The sequence below is a fragment of the Neopsephotus bourkii genome, unplaced genomic scaffold (genome assembly GCF_033783945.1).
Source record: "Neopsephotus bourkii isolate Nb327-2 ecotype Australia unplaced genomic scaffold, CSIRO-AGI_Nbou_v1 NB_1052, whole genome shotgun sequence".
In the NCBI taxonomy this organism is placed as follows: domain Eukaryota; kingdom Metazoa; phylum Chordata; class Aves; order Psittaciformes; family Psittacidae; genus Neopsephotus; species Neopsephotus bourkii.
The window spans coordinates 1591636-1605349 of record NW_026901541.1 but is presented as its reverse complement, the minus strand read 5'-3'; the positions used below and the strand labels follow the sequence as shown (position 1 = coordinate 1605349).

The 13714-nt window shown below is 43.7% G+C and overlaps 1 protein-coding gene across 1 annotated transcript in view; it reads left to right on the top strand.

The window, feature by feature from the left end:
* Positions 1-4334: 4334 nt before the first annotated feature.
* CLDN10 (claudin 10) overlaps positions 4335-13714 on the top strand; it is a 56318-nt gene continuing 46938 nt past the window's right edge. Inside the window, exon 1 of the mRNA XM_061361110.1 lies at positions 4335-4616. Coding sequence (XP_061217094.1) covers positions 4403-4616 — 214 coding nt within the window. The 5' untranslated portion in view covers positions 4335-4402. The remainder of the gene's footprint in view (positions 4617-13714) is intronic.

Sequence of the window (13714 nt, the reverse complement as noted above, 5' to 3'; positions counted from 1 at the left end):
TCGCTCTAAACCATATTACCCAAGGCCTCGTCCAACCTGGCCTTGAACACTGCCAGGGATGGAGCATTCACAACCTCCCTGGGCAACCCATTCCAGTGCCTCACCACCCTAACAGGAAAGAATTTCCTCCTTATATCCAATCTAAACTTCCCCTGTTTAAGTTTTAACCCATTACCCCTTGTCCTACCACTACAGTCCCTAATGAAGAGTACATCCCCAGCATCCCTATATGCCCCCTTCAGATACTGGAAGGCTGCTATGAGGTCTCCACACAGCCTTCTCCAGGCTGAATAGCCCCAACTTCATGCCATCATAATCTGATATTGTCCTTTTGCTATAGCAAAATGTGCAATTGTCTTTTTCCCTAAAGATTTCCATTTCCAGGAATTTCACTGCTCCTTGAAATTTCAAATTCTTCTTTAGGAGGTGCCTTTTCAGCCTTCGTCAGTTTACCCAGGCAGTGCACGCATCTGGAAGAGTCAGCAGGAATTGGCACTGAAATGGAATTCTGCTTGCAACACCATTTCATACTTTGCTGCTAGTTCTCAGGAACCCTTTTTGTGTTTGTGTTATTGGCCCAGCTATATTGCCATACAGCTTAGCCTTTGCCATGTCTTGAGTAGTGATATCTCCAGGCTTTTTGATTCCTTCACCGCTTTGCACAATGCTTTTACTTCTTCAGCTTCTCCAGAAGTCATGAATTACACATTCAGTCTATTTAACTCCTAGTTTTGCAGCTTGTCCAACTTCTTCATGTTTGTTTAGGCCTCTCATAACTTCCTCCACAGTACTCAGGATCAGTTTGCATTGTCCACCCACTCTGCGGAGGGATATCTTTGGCATTGGTACTTACTTATCTGGGACACTTTCTCCCTGTTACCTTAGGTACCTCCTTTGCAGAGCTCTCCTGTTTCTTATGCAGATAACATCAGGATTGATTTGCACTTAGTTCTTCTTGTAATTTTACCATAAATCTTCCCACAGCTAACTCAGTTTAGCTAAGAGTCTATATCTTCCTGAGAAAAACATATACTGTCAGCAGTCAGATCTGTATCAGCCAACGTACCAGCCTTGGGAACTCCTCCGGCTAGTAGGTTACAATTAACATAAGCTGAAGTCGAAATCACAAACCGGAGGCCACAGCTTACCTATATAAACAATCTTGCCCTGCCACAAAGGTGTCGCTGTGTTTAAGAACTGGCACTGGACTGATTTATAAGGAGAATATCAGTAGGAATATGACGTGTTACTGACAGAGTATTGAATTAAACACTCTGCAATACATCAAATAATTAGCTAGTGTATCTGTGGAGTTTTGGGAAAATGGTTTGACAAAGGCCTGTAGCATTTTTTCCCCTTTTCCAGCTCTGTGTTTAAACACTTCTTAAGCACCTAGCTGTTTTCCAACTTTTGTCTGTTCAGTAACAGAGAAAAGAAGTTTTGGTATAATGGAAAACGCCATTAGCAGGTTAACTTTCAACTTTTCCTTGAACTTCTTAAATGACTGATTAACTTGCTTCCTGACAGTTTATAGAAGAAATGAGGGTTGTAAACAGGACTGCTTACTTCTTTCTTATCACTTAAGTATCTGTTTAATTTAGTTATCACTCACACACTAACTGCCTAGAAACAACACAGGGTGAAGTGCTTGTAACCATGAATTTCCACAAAGTCATGCACTAGAGGCAACTCAGGGTAAAGGCCAAGGGGCCACTAAGTCCTCCTTAAGCTGTAAAAGTGTAGTCTGCAGTTCAAGTGGTGCCTACAGGCACTTTCCACTAAAGTAAGTGACTTTCACTGTCTCAGGAGCATGACACTAATGAGTGAATGTGTACTGGATGGAACCTTTGTATATGATCATCTAAGAGTGAGAAGGGGAAATTACTTAGGAGTTTGTACTGCAGTTTATCTAAAACCAGAAATGTGAAGCCCCTTCCTAGCATGCTAGGTTTAAAAGAACAAGGTCTTAATGAGGAAGCACCACTGCCTTTGATCCAGGTCAATAAGAAGCAAGCAGGTAGCCCTCTCCTGCTGAGCCTCAGTAGCTCCTCACAGGCTATGTTGATGAGGCATGCTGCTATGCACAGCAGAAAGCAGACCAGGGAGGGGTGGGACAGTGTTTGCATCCAGTCATCTTTGCTTTTCCAGCCCAAATGAGCCACAGTTTTTGTCCGGATCAGTGAGAACACTCAGAGAAAGTCCAGGACAAGGCCTGAATTCAGCATTAAATGTAAAACTTTGAGCTTCTCTGAACACCAAGCCAATGCCCCTGTCAGTGGGATGGTTTAAAAAAAAAAAGGTACCTAATGACATTCCAGGAAAAATTGCTTCCTGTCTGTGTAATATTGTCCTCATCATTAAAACAACCTGCTATATTATAGTGCTGCTCTATAGCAAAGCAACTTCCTGTGTGTCTCAAGCTGTCCGTGTTAATAAAAGGCTTTCCACTTGCCCTTGACGTGTGGGAAGTGAGCCTACTAATTACTCTGAAAAGAAATTCCTACTTGTAGTGTCATTACCTGTTCTGTATAATCATGCTTCTGGGGCCTACTTCTCAACACTGAGGCAAAGGCTGGTTAAAATGGAAGTATCAGGTGATGGTTCAACTGGACACTCTCAGTAAAACTCCTTTTGCTCTTCACATGGAATGTCGATACTTCAGCATCCTTGATTACCCCTACTTGAGGTCTGGGAAGTCTACAGGAAAACTCTGATGCCAAATTCAGCATGGTATTTATCACAGCTGTAACACGGAGAAGCAACGCTAGAGGCACCCAAACAGAATTAAAAATAGACTACTTTCATTGTAAAAAGTGATGGTGTGTGCTCAATAGCCAGGGTGATCTCATGTCACCACACAGCATACAGCAACACCAAAGAGAAGAGATACATGCTTCTCTTTCAGAGAACAGGACAAAAGGACCAGGGAATAAGGAGGGGCATGAATAAAGCTGGAAGCTGGTATCTTAAAACAATGAGGGCCACACATGTAGAATAATAAAAAACATAGAAGGGTTTGGGTTGGAGAGGACCTTAAGATGATCCAGTTCCAACTTCCCTGCCATGGGCAGGGACACCTTCCACTACACCAAGTTGTTCAAGACCCATCCAGCCTGGCCTCGAACACTGCCTGGGATGGGGAAGCCACAGCTTCTCTGGGCAACCTGTGCCAGTGCCTCACCACCCTCACAGTAAAGAACTTCTTCCTTATAACCAATCCTGTTTAAGTTTGAAATCATTCCCCCTTGTCCCATCACTACAGTCCCTGAGGAAGAGTCCCTCTCCGGCACCATTACAGGCCCCCTTCCCATACTGGAAGGCTGCTATGAGGTTTCCACCTCATAGCAGCCTGCTCTTCTCCAGACTGAACAGCCTCAACTTTCTTAGCTCACTTCACATGGGAGGTGCTCCAGCCCCCTGATCATCTTCATGGACTTCCTCCAACAGTTCCATGTCTTTATGCTAGGGATACCAGAACTGTATGCAGTAAATGCAAAACCATGTGTAGGTGCCACACCAGTAATGACAGTATATTCAGGACCTGGAAGTAGAATAGCAGTTTCAGTGTGGTGCTGTCAGTGCCTGCTACTTTAAAGGTGATGTTTTATTAAATCAGTTATATTATTTGAGGATTTTTCATGGCGTGATTGCAGGAGCTCAGTCGGTGGTGGGACAGATGTTTCTGCACTATGTTCATCATGCAGAGCAAATGTTCCATAAGAAGCAGTAAATTTTCTATACTGACCAGAGAATTCTCAGTGGGGGCTACACGAGGTTCATTCTGCTGACTACTGCAGCTGCGTCACAGCTCAGGGACCACTTGCTGTTCTGTTGAAGCCCTAGGTTTGCTACACTACAAATACATCCACAGATGCTGCCTTCAAGATACTACTGTTTTAGAGCTGCTTGAATGTTGGTTGCTTATGGCTGAATTAATTTCACAGGCTTCTAAAAATACTCAAGTGTTGTGCGATCCTTCAAAAATGTTATGGTAATCTGTTAAATAGTGCTGTAGTTTGGACTCTGAACTTATTTTGCTAGACGCAATGGTTGTAAGTTTCCAATTAACTAAAAATTAAGCATTAACTGGAATACCTTAATTGAAAAAATATGGAAACACTTTAATTAATTTCTACAATTAGAAATTAGTAAGTAAGTATTGGTAATTAGCCCCCATAAAGTTGTACCTTGCCTTTCTTCCTCGACATTATAACACCTAGGGCCTTTCTTGAGTCACTCAAGCATGACAATTTCTTTCAGGCACATTAACTTTCCATAGCAAGTGTTACTGAACTTCTTCAAGTGTAATTTGCTTATGTTATGCCTTTTTGCTTACTCACATGACTGAAGTACTTTTCTCCCTACACAGTGGCATTACTAAGTCCCTGGGCTACAGAGAAACATGCTAGGAATACAGATTATAGCTTTCATATTTTGTTTCTGTGGGCTAGGAGCTGCTATTGCTGCTACTGCATCGAATGAGTGGAAAGTCACTAGTCGAGCATCATCTGTTATCACTGCAACTTGGGTTTTCCAGGGTCTCTGGATGAACTGTGCCGGCAATGCACTGGGTGCTTTTCACTGCAGACCTCACCTTACTATCTTCAAAGTAGAAGGTAAGTAAGTGTAATTTAACTGTATCATATGGAAAGCTGTGTGTATTGCAAGATGTGAGCCTGAGGAGAAAAAGATTATTTTGGCTTGTGCAAGAGATTATGACTAAAGCATTGTGGTGAGTAAAAGTAAAGGATATTGTAGGTAGAATACCAGATAAAGCTTTACAGGAATGATATGTGTTCCAAGAAAGACAGTAAGCAGAACTATATGGTTAGTAATATAAGTATACCAGACAAAGTTTCAGTAAATACATTATTAGAAACAAACTACCGTTAGCAGAGGACTAAACTGTTTTACAGCTCTAATTTCCACACAAAAAGTAAGCATCCTCTTTGCTGGATGAGGAGAGGAGGAAAGATAGCAAGTTCTGTGACAGCTATCAGCACTCTTTTTAGTATCTAAGGAAATTAGATAGCAAGAAGCCATGTCCACAAATACCATGCAAATATTCCTGTTCTGGGAATTAAGTGCACATGCATATGCTTGCTGTATCACAGGCTAATAATTTAACTTTAAAGATCAAAGGTGTGCTGTTTCAGAATGTCCATTTTAATGGAAAGCATTGGATTTGAAAGCCATCTATCAGAGCGTAAAAACAAACAGGGTCTTCTTGCCTTATCTCAGGGACAGGTTTTCTCAGCAACAGGGACTGACTAAAAGTTTACTATGCAATGTGTTTTCTGTTTTGTTCTGTGTGTAAAGCAGCAAATGGAAAGGGGTTTCTTTCTATTTGCTGTTAAGCATCAAGACAGTAGGCAAGATAATTGTTTTCAGTGAAACTGCATAGGTACTCACAAGGACAAGGGCAGGGGGACTGCTCCCTCCTGGATATGGGCAGCACACAAGCAAGATGGAGTCAGGCTAGAGTAAGAAAAAACGGATTAAGACACTAGTATTTTAGGAAACCAGAAGGGAAATCCTGGCTAGACAGAGCCAGTCTTCCGAAGCTTTTGTGAGACAAAAAAGAAGCACAATTCTAAGACATTAATAGCCAGTGGCTGACTGAGATATAATATGTACTGTTTTATGGTTATTGCCATATTACATATACATCCCACACACACACACACACGAGGAAACCTGGAAACATGGGGATGTTACCAATCCATACCTTTTCTTGCCTCTCACACCCCTGCTACATCAGTTGTGTGGTAGGACATACAGATTGACTCCTACATCTGCAGAGGATTTTGATATAAAACTCAGCATCATTTTAGTACACATTTTATCATGCCCTGCTCCAAACCATCACAAATCACATGTGAGAGGTATGAATGGATATGAATAGTTTTATTTCTTTTAAGAATGTTGTTCATCAAAAATAACTTAAAAGTCATAGAAATTAACACATATGCTTTAAAACGAAATATTGTGTCTTTGCAAATAACCCTTTATGCATTATTTCCATTGAAATGTAAAGAAAAAAATTAACACTTCCTCTTAGGCACATATGATAAAATTTGCTTAAAACAGTGTTATGTACTTCATTAACTAGAAATTACCATTATTGTTATTACTGGTACTACAAAAGCTGCTTTCAGAATAATGAGTTCTGTAATGTAATAATGTAATCCGTAATCCATTTGCCACTTTGTATAGTTACTATCATTTTATATCATTTAAATACATACTTAAGCTTTTGAGTCAGATTTTTGTTACTTGCTGTTAAGGTAACATCGACAAGAAACAACAAATTAAAGTAGCACACTTTTATTAAGATAAGAGAGTAACAAGCTGCTGCACTGACATTTAGGAAATCTAATTTTAACCTGCCAGTGCACGCACCAGCCAAGGGTAATGTTACATGTAGCATAAACACTAAGAGGTATTTTGTTTGGAAAACCTGCTAAACATAAACTCCTGGTAATCCAGTGGAAACAAGAGTTCAACAGGGAAAGAGATCTGCACTCTCACTCTGTCCTACATTGTAAAACAATAAAACATTCAGATTAAACAAGTAAGAAACTCCCATCTCTGTCCTCCACGTCTCAATATATCATCATTGCTGGCATAGTGATGTCAGGGTGGGCTGGCAATATAACTTTCTCTTTTGCATTTTTATGATTTCATGGAACCTATTGGCAATTCGTCCTACAGCCAAAGATAAGTCTGTTACACAAGCTCCTCACTCTATTCCTACTTATCCATCTTCAGCTTACCACACAGAAAGCATTAGCAGTAAATAACGTGAGTCACTTCTATTCCAAAGCACATTCATTTGATTATTAAAGTTTCAGTTGCACTTTTGGGAGGATTTTGCAAGAGAGGCTTTTACATAAGCTACAGGAAGTTTAAAGGTATATTTTTTTCCCCTGTTCAAATCAGAGTAAACAAAAAATGTACTCCAGAGGTCTTTCTTTGAGCAGGATAACCCTGCAGTCATAGGCAGTATGCAGCTATTTACCAGAACCGACTTTCAGCGGAAGGACTGGTTGTGCAGATGGGAGCATAGTCAAGACAGTAAGATCTCAGGCTCTGCAGCCCAGCCCACCTACAGATCTTGAGGGGTTCATGTTTCTGGACATCTGGGTTAGCACAGCCACACTGCTAGCAGTGTCCAAAAGATCTGAGCAGTTGCCAAATGTACACGTACCTTCACATGTACAGCTGCAGTGACTGAAACATTCAGGTGAAAGATCATGGAGGAGTACGGCTCATTTACTGTAGCACCAATAGTAATAGTGTTGTAACTGCAGTCATTTAAGGCAATGCTTGTGGGAAGAAGCAGTATCTTTTATTAAATCATCTGCTCTGGGAGAAGTATGCAGCAAAGTCATTCATCAGATCTGATGCAAATATGGCAAGCTTGAAGCTAAATATTATCTGGGAACTTTGTCTCTTCAGTTAACTTGGTTACGATTATCAGTGCACCAGATATACTTATGGAAATTGCATGATCAAAACCAAGGGCCCATTGCACACATGTCACATGGCATTAGCCAGAAATTCAAACTGGAGACACGATATTGTTTAACAAAACCATTAACCTCTGGTTAACCCCTTATCATTAAGAAAGACCCACAAAGACCCTTCAAAGAGCAAGCCTGGGAACTGAAGCTCCTTACTCCACTGGAGTCAGAGCTGTCATAGACTCCAGAAAGATACTGACTTTTTATAGCAGAGTTTCCACCCACCCTGTCTCCTGCTGAGTCCTCAGTGCCCCGCAGGCAGTGGTTGCCTCTTTCTCATTCCGCTCATGTTTATCGTCTTGAATTCTAACAATTCCAGATTTTACAAGAACTAGCTTTTAGTTGTCTGGCACTGCTTAGACACCCTATTTAGGTATTTTGCTTTTGGTGATGCTGCAGAGAGCCGTTTCATTCACATAAAATACAGAAGTGTATCTACCAAACTGAATTGTGCCCACATCCCTTCCCTATGACACCTCCCTAGTCTGTTAGGGCAGATACCAGGTTTCTTCAATTTCTTCAGCACTTTGCATGCCAGGCCTATGACGCTGTTTCATGACTCCTCTGCACTCCCTGGTTTTCCATGCCATGCATTCAGGGAGGTGTACCAGAAAGTAGAATAAACGTGCTTCTCTAAACCTTTGCTTATTTGAGCCTCAAATCTTCTGCTGGCATCTCTTACTCTTGCTAATACCTGTTTTGATGGAACCAAGTGAAGCAAGTAGCACTATCCTAATGAGGCCAGTGTGGAAAGGGCAATGCCCAGCTGTTTTGGGTCACATCAGCAGACAAATGCAGAGCTGCCATTTCATGAAGCAGCCACTGTAATGCAGCTAAGGGGTGGAAGGAAGCTGAAACAAGACAACTACTACTGTAGCACCTGTACCCAGAACAGCCATTAATTGGCAAGCACTGTTTGAGTTCATTGGGGTGTGGAGAGCAATTCCAGACGTGCTTCGGGGTGACACTGGCAACTTTCCCAGAGAGCCCAACCCAGAGCAGGAAGGGACTGACATGAGAGTTTCCCTCACTAGAGAAAGATTGCTGCCAGGAAAAACACACTATCAATTTGACTGCTGCCAGTCAACAACGAGCCAGATACCTGTGTGGCAGCAAATGCCAGGCTTCACCTGAGCCTATGAGGAGGGAACTTAGCGCTATATCCGCCAGTGGGCAACGCCACTGCTCTACCCAAGTGGAGTTACATGGAGGCAGGCAGAGTGAGGGCTGGGACTACAGAATTCACTCCTGCTGCCTGCTGCCCTCTGTATCCCCATGCCCTGCCTATTGCTCCCTGCCCTCTCCCCATCTACTGCCTGCTCCCTGTCCCCTCCCTGTCCACTGCCCGCTCCCCGTCCCGTCCCGTCCCGCGGGCTGCGGGCCTCTCCTCTCTCCATGGTGCTGCAGGCGGGGCCCCCGGGAGAGCCGGCTGTGCCAGCGGGCGAGCGGGCGGGCAGAGGACACAGGCTGCCCTCGTCCTGGCAAGGCAGCGGCCCCGACCTGCCCCGGTGGGCGGCCACGGGACAGGAACCGTTTCAGTGTACCCAGAGCCACGGCAGAGCATCAGCACTGCACCTTCGAGAGGCTGGAAGGGGAGAGGTCTGCGCCGTCATCCAGGGGTGAATGGCTGCAGCCATCAGCCAGAAGGCAGAATTCATGGAACCATAGAATGGTTTGGGCTGAAAGGGACCTTAAAGCTTATCCAGTTCCAACCTCTCTGCCAAAGGCAGGGACACCTTCCACTAGACCAGGTTGTTCCAAGTCCCATTCAATCTGGCCTTGAACACTGCCAGGGATGAGGCAGCCACAATGTCTCTGGGCAACCTGTGCCAGTGCCTCACCACCCTCACAGGGAAGAATTCCTCCCTAATGTCTAATCTCAATCTTTCCTCTTTCCATTGAAAGCTGTTTCCTTTTCCCTATCACTGCATGCCTTGTAGAAAGTCCCTCTTCTCTTTTCTGTAGACCCCCTTTACGTACTAGGGCTGCTACCAGGTCTCCCCAGAATCCATCAGGGAGGTTTTCTTCAGGCTGATGGCCAGCCACAGAGGGATCTGCTGAGGGATACTGCAGGTAGGTAGAGGGACAGAGTCACAGTGGTCTGATATTGAGGTTAGAGTATAACTGTGACTGAGAAATTTCCTGTAGCAAGCAAATCCTTCTAGGAAAAGCACGAACTGAGGGGAGGCATGGTTGATTTGTGTTTGACAGTCTGAGCTACCCCTCTGTTCAGTTTTTCTGAATACAAGATCCATTTGCTGATTTAGGAAAAAAAGAAAGTCAAACCAGCATTGGCAAAGTCACACCAATATAAGAAGAAATAGACACTAGAATCAATAGCACAAATTTGGGAATGGTGACCATGAGACATGGCCAGAATTCCTCGCAGAGTTTTATGGCTTAATTCCAAAGTACTCTCCGTTTCTCAGCAGGCAGAAGGGTCAACAGACTGACTGAAATGCTGATTTCAGTATGGGGATTTTTGCATATGCAGGGAAATAGGGTGCTAAATCTTGGTAATGAAAAGTTCTCTGCTCCCACAGTTTGCCTCTTGACTGTAGCAAGCCTTTTTCCATGCTTGTGGCCTCTGTTCTGACATTAGATGACTAAGTCTGCTCTCCACTCAAACAAGATAGTCTGAAGCACACGTTTGGTCCCTAGAGGAAGCCGGTAATGCAGTAGAGGTCAAAGGACATCATGACCATAACAATATACAGCAAATGTTTTTGGAGTCTGTCATATTGCACACTCTCCCCTCCCCTCACCCCCAAAAGTGAAAGGAGAAAGTAAATGAAACAGTTCAGCCCAGGTAGGAGTTGCCTGAGACATAGTGCATCATATTTAGGGTGCTTTCAAGTAAGGAAAGGAATTGATTCATATGCAGCAGGGCCACTCATGAAGCAGAGAGTCACATTTGACCCAGCAGCCCCAGGCAGACCAGATATGAACTGAAGAAGGGGGCTAACTCCGAAGCATCCAAGAGATCTTTCCCCAGCAAGCTCCATCAGCACCTTTGCAGTAGATCCAGCGCAAATCCCGGGGCTTCCATAGGGGCATTAATTTCTGAAAGAAGCATCCAGAGGCCAGGAATCCCCTACAAGGCAGGACAGCTCTCTGAAACCTGGGGTTTTGGATGTCAGAGCTGAAATACAGGTTAGGGATTTTGAAGTGGCTCAGAAGGAATCCTGCTGCTAAGCTTTGTTTTCTTTTCAAGCTCTTTGTTTCCAAGATTTTAATCTATAAGCTCTGAAAATTCATGAATGCTAAACCACAATGCTATTTACTATGAAGACTGCCTGGCTCTGGCCAGAGCTGTGGGGCAAACTGGAAAGAGGTGTGCCTACTGAGGCATCTGCAGCCAGGAAGATACATAAAGGGAGCCCAAGAACTGCAGGACTAGGCTGCTCAGGGCCAGCTGGAAAACACTGAGGGTGGGGGCTTTCACAGGCAGTCACCAGTTCTGGAGAAGCTGATGGCAGGTTACAAAGGACAGGCTCTGACACAGCTTTAAAATCAGCAGGATTGCAGGAAAACATGCAGCATTGTAAACCAGCCCTCCTTCACAACTCCTGCTTACCCCTGGCACTTTGACAGCATCTCTTTGTGCTATAAGCCTTCTTTCTGCCCCTGTACAATGGCAGAGGTTACAGCGCTGAGACCTTTTTCACGTTTGTCAAGGCCTGGACAAGAATGATGCTGCTTGTGCTTCTCTTCCATTATCCTTACAGCTTTTTCCCTGGTGGACCTGCTTAAGACCACCCCAGAATTAGTCTTCATTTGCAGAAAATCAGTGAGGAAATCTGAAAGGTGTAAAGTGCTGCTATTTGCTAGGGTGGGTTCCCATGCAGCTGGTGCGAGGATGGGAATACAAAGATTGTTATTGGGGCATTAATAACAAAGCTCTTTCATCTTCTAATACTCACACCAGGATAGATTGTTATCTCCATTTTGCTTTTAGCTTTCTTTGATTGCTCCTACATAGCAGCAGAGAGCATACTGCAAGATGAATAGGGCCCAGCAGTAACTGGTATGCAGCCAATGTCTTAAAATACCTCTGTTAAACAGGTTTTGTGCCCTGGTCTGCCTTGTGAGCACTGGGGTGGGTGAGGGGAGCTTCCCTCTAGCCTGCGCTGAGAAGCCTAAGGCCAATGTACCTCTTCTAATCTTTGTAGCAGTCATGCTACAATCAGAACTTCATTCAAAGTTACAGAGATACAATCCATTTCATTTTTACAAGTCCCTGCAGCAGGAGGGGAGAGGAGACCTGACAAAAAACAGCCATGGTAGGTGGATGGGTGAGACAGGGAGACTGAAGTAAAGATCATTAAGTCTGATGATTTTAGAATTCACACTGCTGGGACTTAAGATTTTAATCTTTAGCCTTCTAGCACATAGGACATTTGCAGAGGGTGGTGCAAGGGGCAGGGGGAAGAGAGGCTGAGCAGCAAGTAGCTTGAGAACGGGTAAGGGGAAATAAGTGTAGCCAATGGTCATGAGATGAGAAACTGCAAGAAAAAAATACATGTACATAAAAATCTCTCCTGTGGATACCATATGGAGTGGGCTGGGCAAGTGTGAATTAAGTGCCAGTGTGGTAGAGAAAACAAATTGCTATGAGACAATAGGGGTATTAAAGCCCTCAGTGCAGCTGTTATTCTATGTCTCATGTTTCTTACACATAGTTTTGCAGTATCAAGCAGGATGCTCAATGGGTGCAGCTATTTTTTTTAGAACTATGCACATGGGATTCCTCTCCATATCCCACATGCATCAAGTCCTATAGTGTCTGGCTATCCTTACAAGCCTTTCCTGGAGTGGGTGCCGTGGGACTGACTGGTGGTTTAGAGTCTGATCGATGTATCTTCTTGGGTGTTTCACTGGTTGGAATTAAATCAAACGCTTGAAGCAGTGGTGCTACCAAGGGTGTAACTGAGGGTTTCAGATTACCACTTTTTTAAGGCACTTATTCCTTGACTGAGTCCTGGTGCCAGCACTGTGAGGGACCTCTGGCTGTGCCCATCCACTCAATCTTCTCTCTACAGACTGGACAATGAAGCCCAGTGCTCATGCATGGCTTTCCTCTTGAGGGATGCATTTGTTAACACAGAAGAGAGCACATCAGCTCAAATGGCTGTGCCTTAAAGCAGGGTTCTGTTATGTGCAAGGGCAATTTCTTTTCCCACTCTATGCCCCTCATGGCCTCATTTGCCCTGCACAGCCTTGTAGCTGCTCATGGAGCAGCTGACCAAATGATCCTAGCATATGGACGAGCAGCCAAGGTGCAGTAGGAGAGGCAGAGGACTGGAAGCAGGGCAGCTGAGAAGGGTCCCGAACTGAACGTATGAGATGGACCAACCCAGCAGTGGAGTACCTGGCAAGGAAAGGGGCACTTTGGACAACATTTCACTAGCAAAGTGTAGAAGCAGCACCTCCATTTTGATGGTACTCAGGATTTAATAATTGGTTAGTGTCATTAAATATTCCAGGATCTTATTGCTGTTTTTTTGGGTTTGTTTTTTTTTTTTAACATATATCTATTCAAATGAAAAATTCAAGTCACAAAGCCAAGTGTTCAAACTGTCATTAGTTTCACTGTTAATAATAAACCAGCAAAGTCTTCCTGTTCCAAGGGTTCTTTCTGTCAGAGAGAAATGAACAAAAGGCACAAAACCAGGACCAAAGGAAACCAAACAAAAGATGTTAAAGCATCCATTGGTGAGGTGGCACAGATAACCAACAACACTGAGCAGATATATACCAGAATCTGTTACTGTAGACCCTAAAACTGTCATTTAGCTATCTGAAGTCGCCACAGAACAAGGATGGTGGCTAAATAGGATGGACCCGTACAACAAGGGTTTCTACTTCATGCCAGGTGCAGGACTGACAGGGAATAGCCAAATATGCTAGCCTGGAGAGAAAGCTGGAAAGCCAGATTCTTGTTCTGCTACTTTTATGGGATGCTGGGAAATACTGTTTCCTGCTCAAATATTAAAACTTCTAGAACTTAAACACTGATGGTCTTAATTCAGCAAAGCACATATTGAAATCCAGATGCATGGGAAATCTCCTGAGGACATTTCATTCCTCTTGCAACTTAAATACCTTGTAATGGTCACCCACACATTTGCCCCTTATATTTCTAAAGAAGGATGTGAAACAGGTAGCAAAGCAGAGGCATTGAAAGC